General features: G+C 36.2%; 1 protein-coding gene across 1 annotated transcript in view; it reads right to left on the bottom strand.

The window, feature by feature from the left end:
* Naaladl2 (N-acetylated alpha-linked acidic dipeptidase like 2) overlaps positions 1-22,290 on the bottom strand; it is an 879,343-nt gene that overhangs the window by 40,399 nt on the left and 816,654 nt on the right. The window contains exon 14 of the mRNA XM_035451347.1: positions 9,154-9,352. Coding sequence (XP_035307238.1) covers positions 9,154-9,352 — 199 coding nt within the window. The remainder of the gene's footprint in view (positions 1-9,153; positions 9,353-22,290) is intronic.

The raw sequence follows: 22,290 nt of genomic DNA, 5'->3' as shown, positions 1-22,290 counted from the left end.
TTCCTTTGAACACAGCAGAGCAGTCAGTGTGTGTGTGTGTGTGTGTGTGTGTGTGTGTGTGTGTGTGTGTGTGTTTGTGTTCCTTTATCAGTGTCCTTTATCATTGTGATAACTTGAACAAAAGCAAGCGAGATACAGTCCACTATAAAGGAGGATTCCTTGCTGTTCCATAAAGTATTATATTTGATCAGGGAACTCATAGCCAAGGAAGTATAGCAGAAATTGGAGGATGCTGTTTATCAGCTGGCCTACTCTAGCTCATCCTTGACTATCTTTCTTATATAGCCTCAGAGCAACAGACTAAGTACCACCCATCATATGATGGGCCAGTCTACATCAATTGGTAATCTAGAATCATAGAAATGCTCATAAACCAATCTTATCTAGGCATCCCTCAATCTAGACTTTCCTCTCAGATAACTCTAGGCTGTGTCAAGTTGAAATTTAACTTAACTAGGACACTTTTCTTAAATTTTCAGTTTATCATTCCTTTAAATGCATAAAGAAGATACAGTGAGACATTCTTTCTAAATGTATGACTGAGATAATGCTGCTGTACCTCATACTAACCCCTTGGGGTGTTCCTTGGCAGAAAGACTTTGCTAACTATGGAGAGCATTTTTAAACCCCCTGGTTTTCTACTTTTAAAATTTGAAAATTGAAGATATTTCTGTGTCAGTGAATTGCAGTTGAGTCATTTAAAATCAAGTATATGACATTAGTTAGTGTTCTCACATTGTTAAGACTATGTAGGCTGGTGTTGGGTGAGAGGAAAGGGAAATAATAGAGACACCATAGCAGCAAAAACATACCCTTAATATCTCAGTAACTGGGGACAAGGAAGAGAATCTTCCTGAGATCTGCTAAAACAATATATAAATGATAAATTCACAAGATAGTAAATTTCAATCACAAAAACTGCTAGTAGCATTTTTCACTGGACCGATTTGTCATTGCAGTAACTGTTAGATTTTGGAAGACAGTACTGTTAGACAGTTTGTTTATAATATCTTTAACAGCATATAATTTAAAATCTCCTTGAAAATTTGTTATTTTTTTGTTTGTTTGTTTTGTTTTTTCTTTTACTGAAATGTTGTGACTGATTCAGCTGACAGGAAATTAGCAAATGTTTTTTAAGAGATAAGACTATTTAAAAAATAAAGTTTAAAGATAGATATCACTTCAGTCATCCTGGGGGAAAAGAATCTTTTGTGTCACTTAATAAAAAAATAATTCTCCCCTGGTGGTGTGTGGAAAGAAAGCAGTGGAGTTGCAAATACTATTCAATTGTCAAATAGACACATAATAATGGTATAATATTATTTTCATTTTGTAACTTTTATAGACTTATAAAGTCAATATATTTATCATCCTCTGGCCTCATTTCAGAGAACATTATTCTATTATTAACATATTTTATAGAGTTCCCAGTTTAGAGAAGCAGAACTTGTGTTCAGAAATGCCTAGCTTCCTCTAAAGTGTTCAGGCTGAAAAAGACAAACCTCTTTATACCAGCCTCTCCTGCTTCTGAAAATTGCAACTCAGCTCCTCCCACATGAATGGTTTTACATGTTGTAAAAGCCATTCTACCTGAACAAGTTAGAAACAACAAGCACAATGCAATACTGGATGCAAATTGTACAACAAAGTAGCCAAGGTAATTTAATGGAGAAATATAGACTTAAACAAACAGCGCTAACATCGATAATTTGTACAAATATAAAGGGATTAAAACTATGATGCCAAACCTTTTACATTTCAAAAAGATGAATTCAAACTGGTTAGCATACTTAAGTCTAAAACACAGAACTATAAAATTCTTAGAATGCTTCATATAAGAAGATCAAGGAGTCTAGGTAACATTGGCTTTCATTCCCAGATTTTGAAGAACACATACTAGCACCATATCTGAAGGATAAATTTATAAGGTACAATTCATTAATATTAAAAACCCATACTTACCAAAAGACACTGCTATTAAAAGGAGACAAAACACACACTAGGAGAAAATCTTTCCCAAACAGTTACCTGACAGAAGACTGGTGTGGTAGTTTGAATGTCCCCCATAAACTCAGAGAGAATGACACTATTTGTAGGTGTGGCTCTGTTGGATTAGGTATGGCATTGTTGAAGTAAGTGAGTCACTGTGAAGGCAGACTTTGAAACCTTATGGATGTTCAAGTCCTACCTGATATTTCAGACCACTTCCTGTTGCCTACAGGATCAAGATGTAGCCCTTTTCTACTCTCAGACTAGTCTTGTGATATTTTGGTGAAGAATGTGGCTAATTTATACCCTTGTTTGAAAAATTGCCCTGCGGCTAAAGTGAAGAGCTTTGGATTAATTCCATTGGCAAAGGAAATCTCAAAAAAGCTTAGTATAGACTCTGTTGTGTAGTTGTTAATGTTAACTCTAAAGAATGTTTATAATGAAAAGGAACAAGGTGAGCAAGGAAAAATATAGTGTACAATTTGAGGAGAAAAGGAGCACCAGAAAGTAGAATGGAACTAATTTCTGTGTTCAAGGAGATAAACAGATTAAGAAATGAAATAAAGGAAGCAGTGACCCCAGGGCAAGATCCCACCCAGCTATGTTTCCAACTTGTGGAAAAAAAATAAAGCATATATTAAAGCCAGATTTCATGGTACTAGTATTTAATCCTAGCACTGAGAAATCTGAGGTCAGCCTGCTTCTACAGAGCATGTTCCAGGACAGCCAAGATTAAGCAACAAAGAAACTGTGGAATTCAGAAAGTTGGTGAAGGTGTAACTGAACAATGGAGCCATATTCCAGACCCAGTAAGTAGCAGAATTTGGAAGCTTGGCTAGATGTTTTTGGTTTTAGAGTCAAGGGGAAGCTAAGGAAAGTCACTGAGGCCAAGCATTTGTCAGGGTTACCTCTGAAGAGAGGCCTATAGAGGCCATTTTGTAAAACTGTCAAGGTGAAGCCTGGATTGCCTTGGAGAACCCAAGATATTGCAAATGCCACAGCCATGCAATGCCTAATAAGGAGATATGCTAACAGAAAGTGGATCCATTCCAAGATAAAGGACTGTGTTGCAGGCAACAAAGTTCAGAACAGTTGGATATCTGAAAAGCACTTTGACAAACAGACATGGAGTTGCAGAGTTTTCAGTTTGCCCAGCTGGTTTTGTATTTGCTTTGGTCTAGTATTTCCTCACTATGCTCCCTTCCATACATTTTGGAATGGTTATGTATATGCTGTAATAATATATTTTGGAAATATGTGATGTACATTTTGATTTTACATGGAATTGAACTATTAAGTTTTATGAATTCTTTTATATTTTGGATACGAGTTGTCTTAGTCAGTGTTTCTATTACTGCAAAGAGACACTATGATCATGGAACGTCTTTTAAAGGAGAAACATTTAATTGGGTGCCTCACAGTATCAGGTGTTTAGTCCATTATCATTGTGGTGAACATTCTCCAGACATGGTGCTGGGGAATTATCTGGGAGTGGAGAAGGTACTACATCTTGATCCCACAGACAACAGGAAGAGGTCTGAGATACTGGACATAGCTACTTGAATATATATGAAACCTCAAAGCCCACCTGCACAATTCCATACTTCTTCCAACAAGTTCATACTTACACTACAAAGCCACACCTGCCAATAGTGCCATTACCTATGAGCTATGGTGGCCAATTACATTCAAACTAAAGCATTCTATTCCCTGACTCCTACAAGCTTATGACACTATCATAATGCAAAATGCATTTAGTCCAACTTCAAAAGAACCATGGTCTATCACAGTCTCAACAATGTTTTAAAGTCCAACATTCAAAGTTTCTTCTGAGATTCATACAATCTCTACCCAGGAGTGAAACAACTCAGTTTTGAAATTGGGTAAAAAAAGCTGAACAGAAATCTCACTTTAGATAAAACAGGTGAGAAGATAGCATAGCAAAGGACTGTCAGCAACACATGCCATCATGGAATTGTAAATTGAAATATTAGAAGCAATGTGCACCCTTCACCATAGCTTATTCCCATGCCAGCAACAGCAAATGTAGGTGAGGTGAGAGATGACAGAAGTATCATGCTATTCACTGTTGAAAATGCAAAATGGTACAGATACTTTGGAGGACAGTTTCTTACAAAGTTACAAATAGATTTCATCATGTGCCCAGCATTTAATCTAAGGACAAGAATGTTAACTATGCATTTGATTAACAACTATAGTCAGAGTTTGATAGATGCTAAAATATTGAACCTTAGACATTGAGTTCTAAAGTCTATTATATGAACTACAATACTGTAATGACATTTGAACCTATCTTACTTGAGTACAGGGTATGCTGTGATAATTATTATGAGTTGAAAGTCACTTTTATTGGCCTACATCAGCAAAAGACAAATTTTTGCTTTTCTTCTCAAAATACAGGAAGAAATAAATTCAGTCTGTGAATACTGTTGAAAAGGTAAGAAAAAGCATATCATTTATGCAAGCCAGCTACACATTGCAAGAATGGTAAGAAGGGAATGTATTTTTCATGGAGAAATAGGCCTTATTAAATGGGTCACCAAACATGATTTAGCTATTCTGATAAAGACATTTTAAATAATTCTGTCAATAATGTGGCTGGATTTTCTCTAAGTGGTTACTTATGTGTACCATCTTTATATTTTACCTAAACATCTTGTTCTTTCTTCTTTCTAACCCTGTACTAGAATACTATCAGGGAAAGTGATTTTACTTGAAGTGCCTGCTAAGGTTCAGGGGCATAGAAAATACAGGGAACATATAAAATGCCTTCAAGTATTATAAAAAAATAAATAGTATACATTTTTCTAATTTCTCAGAGTTATAGGGTTAGAAGAAATTACATGAAAATTTAATCTGCAAGTGAATTTCAGTTTCAAACTCACAATGCTAAGTTTGTTCCCTAACTGCTATCTCATTTAATAGATGTGAGTCAATGAGGCTATTTTCAGGTCATGAAGTTTGCCACCAAACACCATTCAAATTGCATGCTCACTTAAAAGTCACAGGCTTGAGACTCACAACCCATATATTTTAATATGTACGGTGATGGAAATCTACTGCTGTAAAGGGTGTCATAGTGAGCAGAAATTTTTGAAACTCTCACATGTAACTAAGATTTCTATACCTTTGTATCAATCTTCAAGCAAGATAACAAAAATCAATTAATACAATGAATAGTTAGGATAGCATATACAGAACACACTCAGATACTTTGAATTAAGCATATATGCCCAAATCAAGAAGAACACCAACTGTCACACTGAAGAAAAGCTGACCTGTTGGCTCCTGGGAAACTTAAGTCACCATTTTTCACAGGTCAGTGAACTGAAGACAGGTGGCACTGGGTTAAAAGACTGCCTTGAACTTTGAGGGATCACAGTGAAATGCTATCATAACTCAACATACTCCCCCAGAGATCTATTCATCTCAAAAACAAAAATCAATAAACTCAGTAGTACAAATTCTCATAAAACTAGAAAAGCTTTGAGCCCTAACATTGCTTGCTCTTTACACAAAGACCAAGCTTTCCATTTCCCTCCCTTTTCCCTAATCCCAGAGAGGTGATGATCCTTCAAAAGGTTTTAAACAAGAACCTTTTTTTATTAAAGACACTGTGCTTCCTATAGTTGCCTGTCACTCTAGAGTCCAAGTGAATGCCACATGTGAACCTTTGCCTGTCTTACTTCACACCCAACCACATACAGAATGGCCACACCAAGAAGAGCCAAGGTCCAGCTGATGGCATTTATTCTGGCAAGAATTGTGCAGTTTGTCACACCAAAAATAAGGGATGGCATTTATGGTTAACTTTCATGTTTTAATAAATGCAGGTTTTCTTCATATGGCTTCATGGATTCCTGACACCCAGAACTGAGGTCAATCATCTGTGTCCAAACCCAACCTACCTCAAAAACCTTGTATTTAGAGGACTCTTCTAGCAACTTCCTTGGCTTAAACAAAGAGAGTAAGTAAAGTCTCCAATGATGTCTGCCACTCTTCCTGAGCCCACAAACAGACCTAAGCAGACTTATGACCCTGGGTTGCTTAGGGGAAGCAGACATCTAACACCCAATAAAAGACCATGGTTTCCAAAACAGGAAAACCTATGACTGAGTCATTGTTGCACTGTTTACTTGTATCAAAAGCCTGGGCAAGACTACATAACCTGGACTCCTTGCTTATAGGAAAGACTGGTTATGTCTACCTCATGGGGTATGAGCAAGATTCACCAAGATGCTTGCAGAGGTCCTGAGAGTGCACAATCTACTCAGAAGGCCTTCATAGCATCTTTTTATCATAATACTGAAGGAATGAATGTGCAGGGTTTTCCAAGCTCTAAGCAAGAGAATTGTGGAAAGCAAACTTAAGAGCCAGAAAGAACCTATGAATTAAGGTCAGACTGGATTCTCAGAAACCACCAACACTCTTGGCTTCCATCTGAAAGGAAGGCATGCATGGCATGAGAAGGAAAAGACACTTCTTTCAGCTTTGTCAAGATATTTTCAGTATTTGCACTCTTTCTACAAAATCATTTAAAAGAGAACAGCTGAGTCCAGTACAGAAAACTAGATGTTTTCTAGGCCAACGGACATGAAAATCAGCAAAATCATTGGAAAAGATGTCTTTTGCCACTTGTTGGTCTCAACAGCATACAGACACTCCTGGACCCCTTTATCCCAGTGCTAGCTACCATAGCCTATGGAGCTTGAAATACACAGAGAAAAAGATGGAGAAACATGGTGTGCAGGCAAAACCCGGTCACACCCATTGCTCTCCCCAGTCTCTACAAGAAAGAGGTGAGGAAAGAAGTTGGAAGATATCCTCCCTCCCTCTCGAGTTACCACAAATTCCTTTAATTCTCTACTTACGTTGCTTTGTGGGAATAATCTCAGATTGATCATCCTCTAAACTCTACAGTTTCCCACACCTGACCTGTTCCCCAGGAAACCTGGGCTTTATCTGTTTGACCTGGCCCCTAAACCAAGTGCAAGCTTCAAAAGTAGTTAGTATCAAGATGACAATTCCTGGATGTTCACAGACTGATTAGGCCCCTACACTTCAGAAGCTTACCAAGTGAAACATCTGATTTCTCTGTATTGAGAGCATGAGGAGGGATGCTGGTCTGCATTTCCACTAAGGCAGACAAAGAACATGCACTTGGAAGGACAATTGAGAGGAACCACAAGAGTCGAGGCAGTACAGTAAGGAAGACAGACTCATTAGCACACAGAATATATGGCAGTAAGTGGAGTGGGGATTCACAGGACACCTTCAGAATGTGATAACATGCTTCAATACCATTAAAGTGCTAAGTCTGCCCCACATTCCACCCACACACAGACTATGAGTAGTCACACTAAACTACCAGTAATAAAGGACACTCCCTGGGGACAGGCAGGTGCAGGACACCTTTTTAAAGCAGCAGGAAGAAATCTCACCATTTTTCCAGAGAAGACTAAGGGTTATACAAGGTGGCCAACAAGTCTGGAAACCAGGGAAGTGTTTTAACAAATGCTTTATTGACATGTGATAATTGACAAAGCATTAGCATCTTCATTTGTGGACTTTATGGCCACCTGTAGACTGCATCTTTGGAATAGGAAGAAAACAAAAAGATTCTGAGTTCCCCCAATGGTAAAGCTATATTACTCAGTGCAGGTGCAATGTACATCTAGTGCAAGATGCTCCAAGCCCACAGCCTTGTTCCCTTTACTGACTTCTTACCATCTGGCTTGGATCACTCACAGAAGGACAACACTGTCAGCATTAATATTTAGCAGCCAGTTCAATACTCATCTTGCCTTGAGTAAAGAAGCCTAACCCATCTCATTGGTCCAGTGATTTCCATACAATTACTTCTATGTAGAAGATGTGATCATCCCACATTTATTTGGAGAACTCCCAGAGACTTGGTGGAATCTTTTTTAAACAATGAAAGGTACAGAGTGGTTTCAAGACATGAAAGCAGCCTGGCTCAGTTCCCAGTACGAAGGGACTGAATTCAGTCCCCTGGTTCTCAGCTTGTAGAAGGCAGTTAGAGGGAAAAATGCAGAAACTATCCTGTTACTTTGTATCAATTATTGATGCCTTGTTTTTATCTGGCTTATTTAGCAATTCTAATCATGAAAAAAGACAGTAGACAAAGGGAAGCCAGGGAGAAGTGAGGCAGTAGGTCAGTTCAGCACAGAACTTTTCATAATGAGTCATTAATTTAACAATTAGGTATCATTTATAAATGCAAAAGATATATGACATGCATGTGTAAGATATTGTACATATGAATATAAATATTAAATTATCATTTCCACATATATTATATAATACATTACACAGGAAGTATGTATTTTATCCTCAATAGAATGAACCAATTATATAAAATATTTAAAATATTCAAAATTGTTTAGCTGCCATCTTCTATTGGTTTACTTTCTACTTTTATTATATCGTAAACAAAACCATAGTACACTTGTTTTAATCACTAAGCCCAAGTCATACTGCTGTGTCTGCAAAATCATTGTCTACATGTTCTCAGGAGCACTTCTATGACTCTCCAACTAAGCTGCCCCTACTCTCTCAGTTGTTTCAAGATCCACTGAAGTTGCATGGTACTAGAATATTAAATGTATTCAATGCTGTCATAAATTGTAGGCAATAGAATTAAGTCCAATACTCTAGACATGTTTTTCTTACAAAAAAAGCTGCTTGGTCTATCTCTTGACACTCAAGAAAAAATAATTCTTGCCATGGAAGCTTTGTCTGCACTTGCTTTTCCATTAATGATATCATATTGATATCAATATAAGATATTTTGTCCTATGTCCTACATTCCATATTGATTCATTTGAACTTTTCTTTGGATAATGTTTCTAATCTTCATATCCTACCTATAACTATTTTATTGTTTTATTTTTAACATATGCTATTTACATATACTTATAATTTATTTGGATCAAACCTAAAACCCATTCTTTTCTCCCCAATGTTTCTTCTATCCTCTCATCACTTTTCCATTCAAATCATGTTTGTTGACTCTCACTTGTGTGCACTCTTCTTAAATATCTTAAATATGTCTGTAACATACTCAGGAAGTGAAGCTAAGGTTTAGACAGAAAGACATAAAGATAGAAGTATATTTCCTACCTATAAAAACCAGGTGGAACGTGTTCTACCAGGAAGTTCTTCTCCAGGTCTTGAAGAATGTCATTCAGCATTCGGACACGACTGGCAGCTCTCTCCTTTGGGTCATTAGCAGGCCGCATCTCATCTGACTGGAAGAGTTCAGCACTCTCCCTCAATCGTGATGCCATTGTAAGCAGGTAAGGGACACTGGGCTCACCACCTGGTGAATATAAGAGAGTCTGTCTTAGGAGAGATTTTAACCAAAGGGGCCAAGCAAATGTATTATCATCTTAACTCTAGTTTGTAAATCAGATGGATTCCTGATGATAGAGTGGTCTGCCATCAATAGTTCTTTCTGTTGTCTCCCCAGTGGTTTATATGCTTCAATTAAACTCTGATAACATATTTTTTCTACCAAACATACTGTCCAAACTTGTATATATATTCTATTCTTTAACTGTGTGGCTAGTCACTCATTACAGAAGGTAGGTACTGACGTTGGGTTATTACAAATGCTATATTAAGCTTCATAAACAATTATATTACTTAATAATTGTCAAATGTTATTAATTACATCATTTAAAATATACCAAACTTTACCCATAGTGTGCGAATTGGCTTTGAGAGCCCATTCCCTATGGAGGGATACTCTCTCAGCCTAGATCCATTGGGGAGGGACTAGGTGTTGCTCCAAATGATGTAACAGACATAGATGATCCTCCATGGGAGGCCTCACCCTCTCTGAGGAGAAGATGGGGAATGGGAAGGGGGGTTGGTGGGTGGAATAGGAGGATGGGAGGGAGAGGGAATTGGGATTGGTATGTAAATTAAGATTGATTTTAATTTAAATAAATTTAATTTAAAAAAATTACCAAACATTATCTTACAGAAATTGAGATTAGTTAAGGCTTATAAATTAAGGTCATAGATCATTAAGTAAGTAACACAGTTGAATTGGAACCTAGATCTTGCTGGCTCAACAGTCCATGCTCACCACAGTATACCTGCATTTGAAGAAAAAAATGTAGAGGTGTATGCCTGCTTTGCCAGTATTTGGAAGGTGGAAACAGAAGGATCTTGAATTCAATATAAATCTTGGTTACAAAGAGAATATGAGTCAACCAAGGCCACATCAGACACCATCAAAAGAGAAAAATAAAAAATAAATAAAAGAATGAAAGAAAAGAATGATTTCTTATGATGGGATGTAAGATATGTTACTACACGGCATTTATATGCCTTGGGCCTCTATTTTCTTTAGTAGAGGTTTTTTATAATATGTTTGAAATATATTTTTGACTTTGCAATATACCAGAAATCATCAAATGTGTTTTGACATTTGCTTTGTTTGTTTCTCAGAAAACAGTCTTTTTGCTTATTTTCCCACTTGGTAGGCAATAAACTGTTTTCATGTCTTTTTCCCTCAGATAGAGAGGGATGACAGTAAGAAAGGAAATGAGAGTGAATATAATCATATTATAAGCATATATAAAATGGTCAAATAATACATTTTTGTTCCACTAATGGGGGGTGGATGAGCAGAGAACAAATTGTAGAAATAAATTCTCTCTTTTTACCTTTGAACCTTGGGGATGCAACACAAGTATCTGCTTGGAAACAAATGCCTTAACCTACTGAGCTATCACCTTGGCCTAAATTTTAAATAGATTAAAACAGATATTAATTGTTTGTAGTATATGAATATATTCACAGATTGGCTTAAAGGAAGTATCTACACTAAAAGTAAAAATCTTTAAGTATTATATATTTATAGATGATATTTAAAGCTTGTGTAGAAGAAATATGAGAGCTGAAGATAATTTTTAGAACCTTGCTCACAAATAATGATATGGTACATTCAACTGCAGGAGTCACTGTGTTTAGACACTCTGTTTCACAGTCCATTCTACATTGGTGAATTATTATGTTTGATTTCACAGCAGATCATGAGGATAGAATTTTATTTATTTTGGAAATCAAGTTCTAAATAATATAGTGGAATTTTAATGTGGCATGCATTTTCTTAAATTGTAATGATTCACCAAAGCTAATGCTTAAAATACTCACACCATCTTTGCACAACAAAGGAAGGAGATTGATAAGGCACATTAGAATTCACTGAAATTGAGTGAGCAAAGAAAAAGAAAACAAGTTCAATATCTTTGAGATACTTCCACTTATGAAATAAAACTGTTCTGATCTACTATACACTGCAGAGTTGAAAGCATTACTGCTGAATCAACTGAGACAAACTGTACCATTCTCTTTTATTTAGCTTAAATGAATTTATCTTTTTTGGTACTGCAGATGAAGAAAACTGACAGCTTCCTGAACTACTTAGTTTCAGGAAAAAACAAAAACAACAAACAAAAGTGTTAACTTGCCTTACACATAGCAGGCATTGTTTCCAGAGTTGGAAGTCAGGGAGTGAGAAGCAGCTCCCTTGTAATGCTCACCCAATCTTTTCAATGTATAAATTAAGCTTCAAGGAACCTTAGCAGCCATCTCCCTGTCAATCAATTAGAACTTGTTACTACCTTTCAATCAGTCCCAGTAAGAAATGTTCTTATGTCTTTCTGAAATTCTGTTGATTCTCAGATGAATCCTTCATGATTTTTGAATCTGCATGAGATTGTCAGCTGTATCACAGAAAGACAGTTGTCTACTTAGTTACAATCATTTTTCTGGTATGAAAAATTACACAAGATGTGTCATTTAATGATGGAACTACCACATTGCCAGTGTTATAGAATCCAAACATTGACAATATTTTTATCTCCATATGCTTTGTGTCTTTGTTTCTTAGTTGAAAAGAAACTCATAAAGAAAAATACTATGTTGTTTGTCTCCACATATCTGGTTTCTGGAGCAATAGCTCTTCTACCATAATCATTTAGTTAAAAACAAAGATTGAATGTTGAATAATAAGGTAATGTTGTCTGCGAAATATATTGATGCATTACATAATATTTACAAAATCATTCAGGGTGATGCTTGGTCTATAGCAAACACCTATGATATTATAACCTTTACTTTTTTTATTTGAATGAATTATAACTGAAAAAAATAAACTAAAAAGAGAAGAAAATAATTTAAGGTAGTAATAAGTTAAGTTATACAAAGTTAAATCAAAATATTCCCTGCAGATCTTCTATAAATACTCCAAATTTCACTCCAAAGCTGTAATGACACAGAATACAAGACTGCTGGAGGCTGTTATAAGCTCACATGTAAAAAATAGTAACTACATATTATGAAAAAAATTGAAATGGAACAAAAGCCTTCTGAGAAAGAGGGTTAGGGTTATTTTAAAACCATATACATGAGTTTTACAAACCAATTATTTGATATTAATAGAGAGATAACAGTTGTATCTGCATAATGACTACCAATATGGTCTGGAGTAAATTACCCAATGTCTGTCCTTCATCATCCTTAAGAAAAACAGTCACTTAATTTTCTAAATATGTAGACCACTATAAATGAATTGCCTTTATTAGAGTATTCAAGCTAAATATGCTGTCTCCAAGTTATTTTTCAAAGGTGGAGAAAAATGCCATGTTATCACAGTTCTTTGAGTTTAATCCCAAAGTTTTTCTCCCATATACTTTCCAGATCTATGTCCCCCAGAGTCATAGAACACCCAGATTTCACTTTAAGAAATCTGAGTTCATTCTGGGATGTCTGACTCTGAAGCCATGTGTCCTGACCAAGGCCTGGCATCACCAAACTCTGTGAAGAAAAAAAAAAAAAAGGTTTGATGTGGGATAAAGGATTGCAATGGTCAACCTTTAAAAATGATAGCCTCATCTTTGTCTCTGGTGAAAAGCCAACCAACAATACATGTTTAGATCTCTCTAGAAAATACTGGTGTGTTTTAAATGTTGAAACCATGCCTTATTTAGTACATAATATTTAAGACTGAATACTAAAATTATGGATGCCAGATGTTTTAAGTTCTTCTACATTTTAAATGGGAGACTCTTTCATTTTCCATGCATCTCAAAGTAAAATTCATGGACTTAGGAAGCTCTTAAGAAGTAATTATTTATGCATTCATGTCACTGCTATGAAATCAGTAAAGACAAAGCTTAATAATTATAATAATGTGTGATATAGTTAGAACATAATATATATAATAATGTGTGATATAGTTGGACATAATACTCATAAAAATGCAGGATCAATTTCATGTAAAATCATTGTATGTAAGGGTCACTGATGCACTACAAAAATGTATTGTATAGAAGCTATGTTAAAAATTTTCCAGAGACATATTTTGGGGTTATCTAAAAATGGATTATGCCAAATGACTCTTGAAAGTTCTGGCACTTTCTATATGCTACATCATTTCATGGAAGTTTTCTATCTTAAGTGGTAATATTGATGTGTCCTTACAGCTGTGCTATAGAAGACAAACTCTCCCCCACTCAGGTCCTCTCCTGCAAATCTAGATAATTATTACCCTATAGCATACTTCCTAAACTGCAGTGTGGCTCCAGAGGCAGTGTTTATTGTTGACTGAGAGGTGCATTGAGAACTGTCAAATTTAAAGGCAAGCCTAACTTATGAGTGATTAAATGCAATTATCTATCAAAGACATAAACCTCTTTTAATATCAGTTTCAAATTAAATCTAATGCTCACATCTCATGTACACAGCTCTTAATTCATGTCACACAGAGAAGGAGGCAAACTTACTACAGTATACAGGTATCTTTGTATAGTGAACTCAGGACTTCCCAGATATTTCTGAGTGCTTATTCCTGATGAAGATTCCTTATGTAGGTTTTGCTACACACCTTTCTTAGTAGTTCAGAAGTTCCAATTACCCAACACATTTCTATACAAATAATCCATCAAGATCCTAAACCAACTACAGCGCTGACATCAACCACTAAGTCTCCACCTGTTCTGACATGACAACACCTAGGTCTATACAAGACACCCACCAACCTAAACTATGTCATATCTTGATGAATGTATAAAAAAAACTGTGTATTTATATACCTTGCAAACTGACAAGTTTATCACTGCCCTATCTAAACACTAATTTTACTTTCTACCTTTGTAGTTTCTTGGGGTTTTATAGTCCAAAAAATTTTAGATATTAGCTTATTTGCAACTATAGGATTTGGTTCTATTTTGCAGCTCTAATTTTAAAAATTCCACTGCATTTCCTTTTAAGTTATGAGGGAAATGTAGCAGTTGTACTCAAACACTACATTTTTTACATAAAATAAACACAGTCTTGCTTATTTACTAGCATTTCTCAAAAGCCACTCCTGTGTCCACAAGCTTATCACAGCTTTAAAGGTACTAACAATTGCATATCCACTGCTTAGAACTCTATGTGCAACACAAAAAGGATGACATGCTTGGTGTAATGCAGTGGTTAAAAGCATAGTAGGAGATTATTTGAAAGAAAATATATGCTACCTAATGTCATCTTAAAAAATCTCATAGCCTCCATTAAAAAGAAGAATAGAAGTTGCCAATATGATGTCAGCCAATGGGACAACAGCTCTTTATTATGCTACATTTTCTATTCCTCATGCTGTCTTCTTCAGTAGGAACCACAATGTATCATCTCAGTAGGTTCCCTAACAGCACTCAGGTAAAGAAAGATATGTGGAAGTTAGAACAAGAATAATGCTCAGATAATCCAGACCTGATTTTCCATTGCATATCAAAATATATATTATTTGAAGATGAATAATGTAGACCATGAGTAACTACGGCTAAAGCGAATGCAAGCAAGATCCCCATGGCAAAGATGACAAAAGGACAGTTGGGGAAAGATTAGACATTGGCCACTTTTTAAAAAGTAGTTTGGCATTATATTCTTGAATGCAAACATTTTCTAACAGTCCAGGTAGCCAGTGCAGACTTCATTCAGAAGAACTTTAGCACTCCTGAGTAGAGTGTATGTGGAGTGATCTCTCCCTCCTCCACTGCATGTAATGCACTCTGAGCCCACAAGTTACTACAATGATCTATGTCCCCAAAGCTACATGAATACACTTTCCCCAAATCTGCATGGAGTGAGGATTTACCTTGTGTATAGATCTAAGTGAAAAATGTCCCCAAAATGTCCATGTATTTAAAACTTGGTCCCCAGTTGGTGGTGCTATTTGAGGTCCTGTAGCTTCTAGGGGACGGAGTCTTGCTGCAAGAAATACACCCCTGGGAATGGGCATTGAGAATTGAGTTTGTCCACTTCCAGTTCAGTATCTCTGCCTTGTATTTGCTATTAAGAGCTGATCTCTCGGATCTATCCTCTAACTGCCTGTTTCCATGCCTCCTCACCATTATGGACTTCTCTCTCCCTCTGAAAACACTTTCTTCTGTAAGTTGCCTTGGTGATCATATTTTTTAAGAACAGAAAAGTAATCTCCTAACACAATGTGGCATGAGCTCTGCTCCCATTCCTAACTGCCTGGTGTAGAAAATGAATCATGAACTTTTTAGGTTACCCACTGATGCTTCCACTGTGCAGGTGAGTATAGCTCTGACTATTGACATCTTTGGAAGAGAGAGCTAGAGCCTTCTGTCCCTTTTAAAAGATTATTTATTTTTATGAATATGAACCTTTTTTGCACATAGGTGTGTGTATCACATAAGTCCCAGAAGCCACTGGAGCCCATAAGAGCATATCATTTTCCCTAGAACTAGAGATACAGAGAGTTTTGAGCTATCATGTGGCTTCAGGGAACTGAACCTGAGTCCTTTGCAAGAGCTACAGTACTCTTAACCACTGAGATGCCTCTACGGCACCTAAAGCACTCGGAAATGAAGTACATTCTTGTACTATACATTCTTATCATTATCCACTGCAGGCAGAAATTTTAAGCTGTAAATTTAAAGGTATATGTGAATTTCATTTTACATTGTCTACTTCAAAAAATGAAAAAAACCCAAAATTTAAATAAAATTGCTGAACATGAGGGCATGTACTTATATTCTGTTGCAAATGAAGGTAATAATTATTTATGATCTTGCTGCTGGAGAACAAATCTGGGGCCTTGAACAAACAGGTAAGCAAACCAACAAAATGATCAAAACACTATTAAAACTTACCATTGATGCAAAATGTATAGAGTAATGGATCGAGATTTTGTGACATCATGGGTATCGGGTTTTAGATTTAAAATACATTCTTGATTGTTTTAAATGTAATAGACAGTTATTATAGTGGGAGAGTAAAAAAATAAGAGGTCAGCCTCAGACTTCAGTCACTGCCCCATCAGCTCTGAACTGCAGTCAAAAGCAGAGGAAACGCACATCTGAGTGGGGCCTTGGGGAAGGAAAGGATTATCACAAAAGGAGATGAGTGACTAACAGTAAATTATGCAACAAATGATGAACAAAAGTAAACACATAATTCCAAGGTATATGAAAAGAACCATGAACATAGAATATCAATTAAGGGGCATTATTTGAAAAACAAGCAGAATCAGTGATTTCCAAGAAACACCATGGGGAAGAAAATTCTAGCTTGACAGGCCAATACCAACAGTATAAATTCGGATAAGTTTCTGTTCCTGGACACGTTATCGATAAGTGAGCCGTATTCTTTAATGCAATCCTATAGTCAAAATTAATATGTAAATAGAGTGAGGATTGAGGATAAATCTATTTTTAGAAATATTTTCAACTCTTTTGGTTGACTAGGAGAGACTAGAGGAACCCTCTGTGAAGTACTTAGCACATAAGCTATTTTCAGACATCCCAGCTATGAACAGACTACTGGGGATCTAGCACCATCTAAAAGGTCTATGGAAAGAAAGTAAAATTTATTTTTGGAATCATTAGAATTTAGAATGCCATGGACTTAAAGGGAGCTCAGAGAACTAGGTGAGCAGGGAGATCTCTCACTGTGTATCAGCCAGTGCAGAGATGACACTGATAGTAATTAAACAAAGATGGAGACAGATGGGCTTAGAACAAGAATTATGCAATTTGCCTAGCATATAACTTAATTTTGCCAATTAGGAAATTCATTTTATATTACTCAGGAAGAAAATTCAACACATTATATGGTTTTCAATTGCTTTTGACATTTAAAGCTTGAGGCTACTAATATAACAGGACTCTAAATCCTGGTCTCTCTATACCATCACCTTGAAAATTATGCCCTCCTCCCAAATGTAGCGAATGACATCAATGAACTATCAAATCTAATGAGAACAAAAAAGGTCCCATCAAATCAGCATTGTCAGTTATTCAAGGAACAGGGGGAAAGCCGCCAATAAGTATTTAAATTTATCGAGACAATCCAAAGATGGCAACAAGCCATAGTGCTCAAAATTATATTTCCTACTAAGTCTGGCTTGCACTAAATAAATGTGGGCATAGCCAGATCAAACTGCAATTACTTCTGCTTATTTGGGCTCATTGAATTTCTGTAATAACTTTAAATAATTAACATTCAGACTTCTGACAAAAAAATAAGCATCACAACTCCCATATTCATTAATTGCTGTAAAGTGCACTTTTATATCTTAAAATTTAGTAAAAATGGGAAATAGTAACTGAGTGAGATTATTAGTTACCCATTATCTAGTCTATTTGCAGGTTTCCAAACTATAACCTACTTTGTTTTTCATTGGCTTGATGCCTACCCCAACTCTAACAATCTAGTGTCATTACTCTCTAGGAGAATCTTTTAGACTTATCTTTCTTAATCAAAAATGCATCTAAGGAGTCTGGAGAAAATACATGTATCATGGAAGGGCTTGTCTTAGAAGCATGAGGAATTTGAGTTCAAGCCCTAGCACCTACATGAAAAGCAAAATATGTTGGCAAAGGCTTAGAATTCTGCTGCCATTGTGGAATCAGAGTCAGGCAGATTCTGGGGTGAGGAGTCATCCATCTTAGCCTATTTCCTTAGTCCCAGTATATTGAGAGACCCCACTTTAAAAGACACATAGGCAGCACTTGAGGACAAAAGAAGAACAGCAAATCTTGCCCTCTGGTCTCCAAATGTGTGCATATATGTGTCTACACACATGCATTAAAACACACAAATGTACATCCGAAGTATATCATTTACTTTATCAGTCACTATTTCCACTCTATTTCCCCATGTTATGGATAAATATATATTCATTTTCTATTTTGTCTTTGGCATTGACCAAATATTAAAAGCCAAGGTCAGTCACTTTCAAGAAAGATGCAGTAAATCAACTCAAACAAATTATTCACTAGCAAATGATCCTTCTTTCTGATGCTTGTGGGAAAAGTGGAGAATGGTTGGCTGTGACCATAAACTAGTGTCATAAATAAACAAGATGGCCAATTGTCAAGGGGTAAAAATTACAGTACTGAAAATGCAATTGGGTTTCAGGGACCATAGTCCTCACACTGCTCCCACTGAGAGAAACAGTATTTTATAGTTCAGCCTTGAAGGTCACTTTTTCTTTTCGTTCACTATAATTTAGAACTTGAGACTAATCACTGATGCCTGTCATAACAAAGTAAGAAATAAATCATCAATTTAAGCTTGTATTAAGCAGTAAAAATGAATTTCATTTAATACACTACAGAAACTGTTTAGTACAGAGAAGTGTCTAGCCTTGTTGGCAAAATTGGTTACTTATTTAGGTGTTGACATCATTGTTATATTTATACATGAGCATTGTGAAATAATATGTTTTGGAAACACGGCTGTAATCAATATGATAGTAATTGAACAGGTTCACTCAAGTTAGCAAGCAATTAATATATTATCATATTAAGTTAGAATGATTAAAATACCAAAAGAAAAAAAAAAAGCCGATGTTGAAGGCCACAAACCACAGCTCTTTGAACAAATAATTAGACACAAGACATTAAAGAAATTTTAAATCTACATTTGTTACAGTTTATTTCATTCTGATTGAGATTTTAATATGGGAAACTCTAAAATTAGACCTCATAATTCTGAATCAAAGTAACATGGTAGTAACCAAGGAGTTTCACATGAGATGTAAAATAATAAAAATCACTGAGAGTAAAAAGCAAAGTTCTTCACTTTGAGGAGAGGCAGTATAGCAAAACAGAAGTCCACCATTCCTGGTTAACAAAACAGAAGAAATCAGTCATTCCCGACTGAGCCCACACAAAACCTATGATCCCACAAAAATGTCTGTATCTAGACAGCAGTATTTGATCTCAAATAGAAATACACAACTACCAGCATCTCATCTCTTAGTAGTGATTTTTCTTGCTATAAAGGCATGTTCCTGAATAGAGAGGGTTATTAACCTGGAGCACATATAGACTGTCTTCATTTTTACACATTTATTTATTTTGTGAATGTAAATGTGCAGTCACTCATGTCCCTTGGAGCGTGTGTGGAAGTCAAAAGACAACTTGTTGGAGTCAGTTATCTTCTTTTAGCATGTAAGTATTGTGTTAGTTTAAACACATCTATGGGAACCTCCGAATGCCCAGAATGTGTCAGTGTTGCATTTAGGAAAGGGAATTAGCAAAGCATTTTTCCTTCATGTCTTTTAACAAAGAGAAAGGGCAGATTTCAATTCATTCTTTGTCTTCCTGTGTATTGTGTAGATCCTGTATGTCTTTTGTAGAAGAATGAATCTATGCCTGCCTGAATGCTACCTTGTGAATGTGTTTCTCCCTGGCTCTATCTCTAACAAAGAGCTTTGCTCTCTCATTTACTGAACAGCACAGAAAAACTCAACATGAGAAAGGTACTGTATAGCAATCTTTAACAGAGTTTACAGGGTTGAGATAACTGACTCCAATAGGCTACAACCAACCCAGAAAATAAAAAGTACTACAAACATTGTTCATCAAATGATATGCATATGCTGAACCCAACATTTACAGTGGATATTCATTTATTTAGGGTATTTTTTCTTACCAAGTGGTTTTAAGCAAATATTAACACACATAATCATGCATTGATCTCCAGGCCAGGGGCATGAAAGGGCATATAATTTATGATTGAAGTTATGCATTACCTTAGGTTGTAAAAGGTGATAACACAGAAAATCTAAAGCAAGTAAGCTCAGTTGTTTTCTTAAAGGTAGGTTAAACAGCTTGAATACACAGTAGTAGGATATCAGTCTTATGCCTTAAGTGACCTCAAAATATACAACTAGCTTTGGCTGTGAGGTCCAGAAAAAAAAATCTGCTTTCTTTGGGCAGAAGGGGTATTTTCCTGATAATGCATCCCACAGCATCAGGGTGAAGGGGTAGGGATGGGGCTCAGGTCCTCAGCATCTTTTTCTATTGAGCCATTTCACTGACCTGCAGAGTGATTTATTTGCTTTCTTACTCCAACTTTAGCCTGACACTGCTCTAATTCCATGGCTTCTCTACCTGCTCAGGCCTGGATTATTTTGCCTCTCATACCCTGTCTATGACTGGGCCCAACAGAGTAAAATGAAAGGTTTCTAATCACTTCCCACTCTTTGAACAATAATAACTCCTTCTGAATTGATGCTTGTCTAATTTTTTTAACAACTTAGTTCTCAGTTAATGAAGTACAAGAACAGGATAGTCTCTGTGATCCTCTTTATCCTTTATCTTAAAGAAGAATACAAAGAATTGTATGACCTACCTCTGAGAGCACTGATAAGAATTCTGATAAGGACTTTGAACTGCTATCCTGCCCATGCCGAGAGCTAGGAAGCTCCTTATCTCTGTCTCATAGGAATGCGTCTACTATAGAACAAACTGAAGCAGCAGGATTGTCAAAGTTAGCGTAAGTCACACACTTCCAACATTTACGCTTCCTCATGATTGTTTACTCTTTACTAAACTTCAGATTAAAAAGTAAGTATTGTTCTCCACTTCCCTGAATCTCAATTACATAAGTCTCTTGTGTATATACTATTTATGTGAAACAAATATGTTTGTGCAGTTTTGCTCTGAGTCTAATGGTCATTCTAAGGAAAGGGACGATAATTGCTCTTATCCATATGTACAACTCCATCTGAAGATACAAAACTGTATAATTGTGCTTAATTATCTCCTTTACAATATGCATTTATTAAGTCACACATTCTTCCTGGGAACTCAAAAATATCTAAGAAATTGTCACACTTTCATAGCTCTCTCATCTTTGTCCCTACACAATTACAATATTCTTTATGAATAAAGACACTTGAGAAGATCTTACATGACTACATTTGCCATCTACCATAGTCTATCTCTTTCTTCACACTTTAGAGACATATTTTCTACTCCCACTTTGGTCTGGGTGCTTGTGCTCTCTTGATGTTTATGTATGTGATTCTAACCCCCAGAGAGATTGCATTATTAGCCTGTCTGGTTTTGGGGAAATGGCTAGGTTGTCAGTCCAGAATTCTCAATTATGAGATAAACACCCTCATAAAAGAGGCCTTCTGTCTTGTTGAGGTTAGAGAAAATCACCTGCATCTGAGTACCATGATGCAGAGACTGAATATGATGGGCCTAGGTCTTGGTCTTCCCAGTCCTAGGCACCATGAACAATGAATCTCTGTTGTTTACCTAGTCTGCAGCTTTTATCACTGTGTCCCAAATGGGCCAATGCCCATTTTAACCACAGCAAAGCCCTCAAACTGAAGGTGTGTCTCCTTCAAGAAAATCAGGCTAGTAATTAATTCCTTCTTTCCCTTTTGAAGAAATTTTGTCCCCCCAAAAGACCCTTATCATCCAAACAAAAAATATGCCAACCTACCTGACTGTCTGCCACCACATGTCCTTTGTTGGTTCCTATCTGCCCACTCTCCTTTAAGTCCTTCTATCTGTGCTTTTGCACAAACCATTGATCTAAGCTGTTTTTTTGGAGGTCACATTGACATCCAAATTGTTCCACCCAGTAGTGAATGTCTGGCTCTTAGTTTTCTTGTGGTTTGAGCAGCATGTAACAAAAGTGATATCTCTTCCTCTCTCTCCCCCTCCAGTCTTGTGAGATAGGCATGCATATATATTCAGTCAATTTTTAACTTAGTTAATGAATGATCATAGGAGACCCTGTGAAGTCCAAGGGGGTTTCATTAAAAACAATTTGTGATGCTACTTCTCTTTGGAGAAAGATGAGGCTTATATTGAAAGGGATCTTTGACTCCTCACCAAATCTAGATTAATAATATGACTCTCACTGTGGATATTAATTATTTTTGAGGACTAGAAGTACCGTATATTATCAAAATGTTAGTAG

Source organism: Cricetulus griseus, assembly GCF_003668045.3.
Source record: "Cricetulus griseus strain 17A/GY chromosome 1 unlocalized genomic scaffold, alternate assembly CriGri-PICRH-1.0 chr1_0, whole genome shotgun sequence".
Lineage (NCBI taxonomy): Eukaryota > Metazoa > Chordata > Mammalia > Rodentia > Cricetidae > Cricetulus > Cricetulus griseus.
The sequence above is the reverse complement of the archived record's forward strand: the minus strand, read 5'-3'. Positions and strand labels throughout refer to the sequence as shown.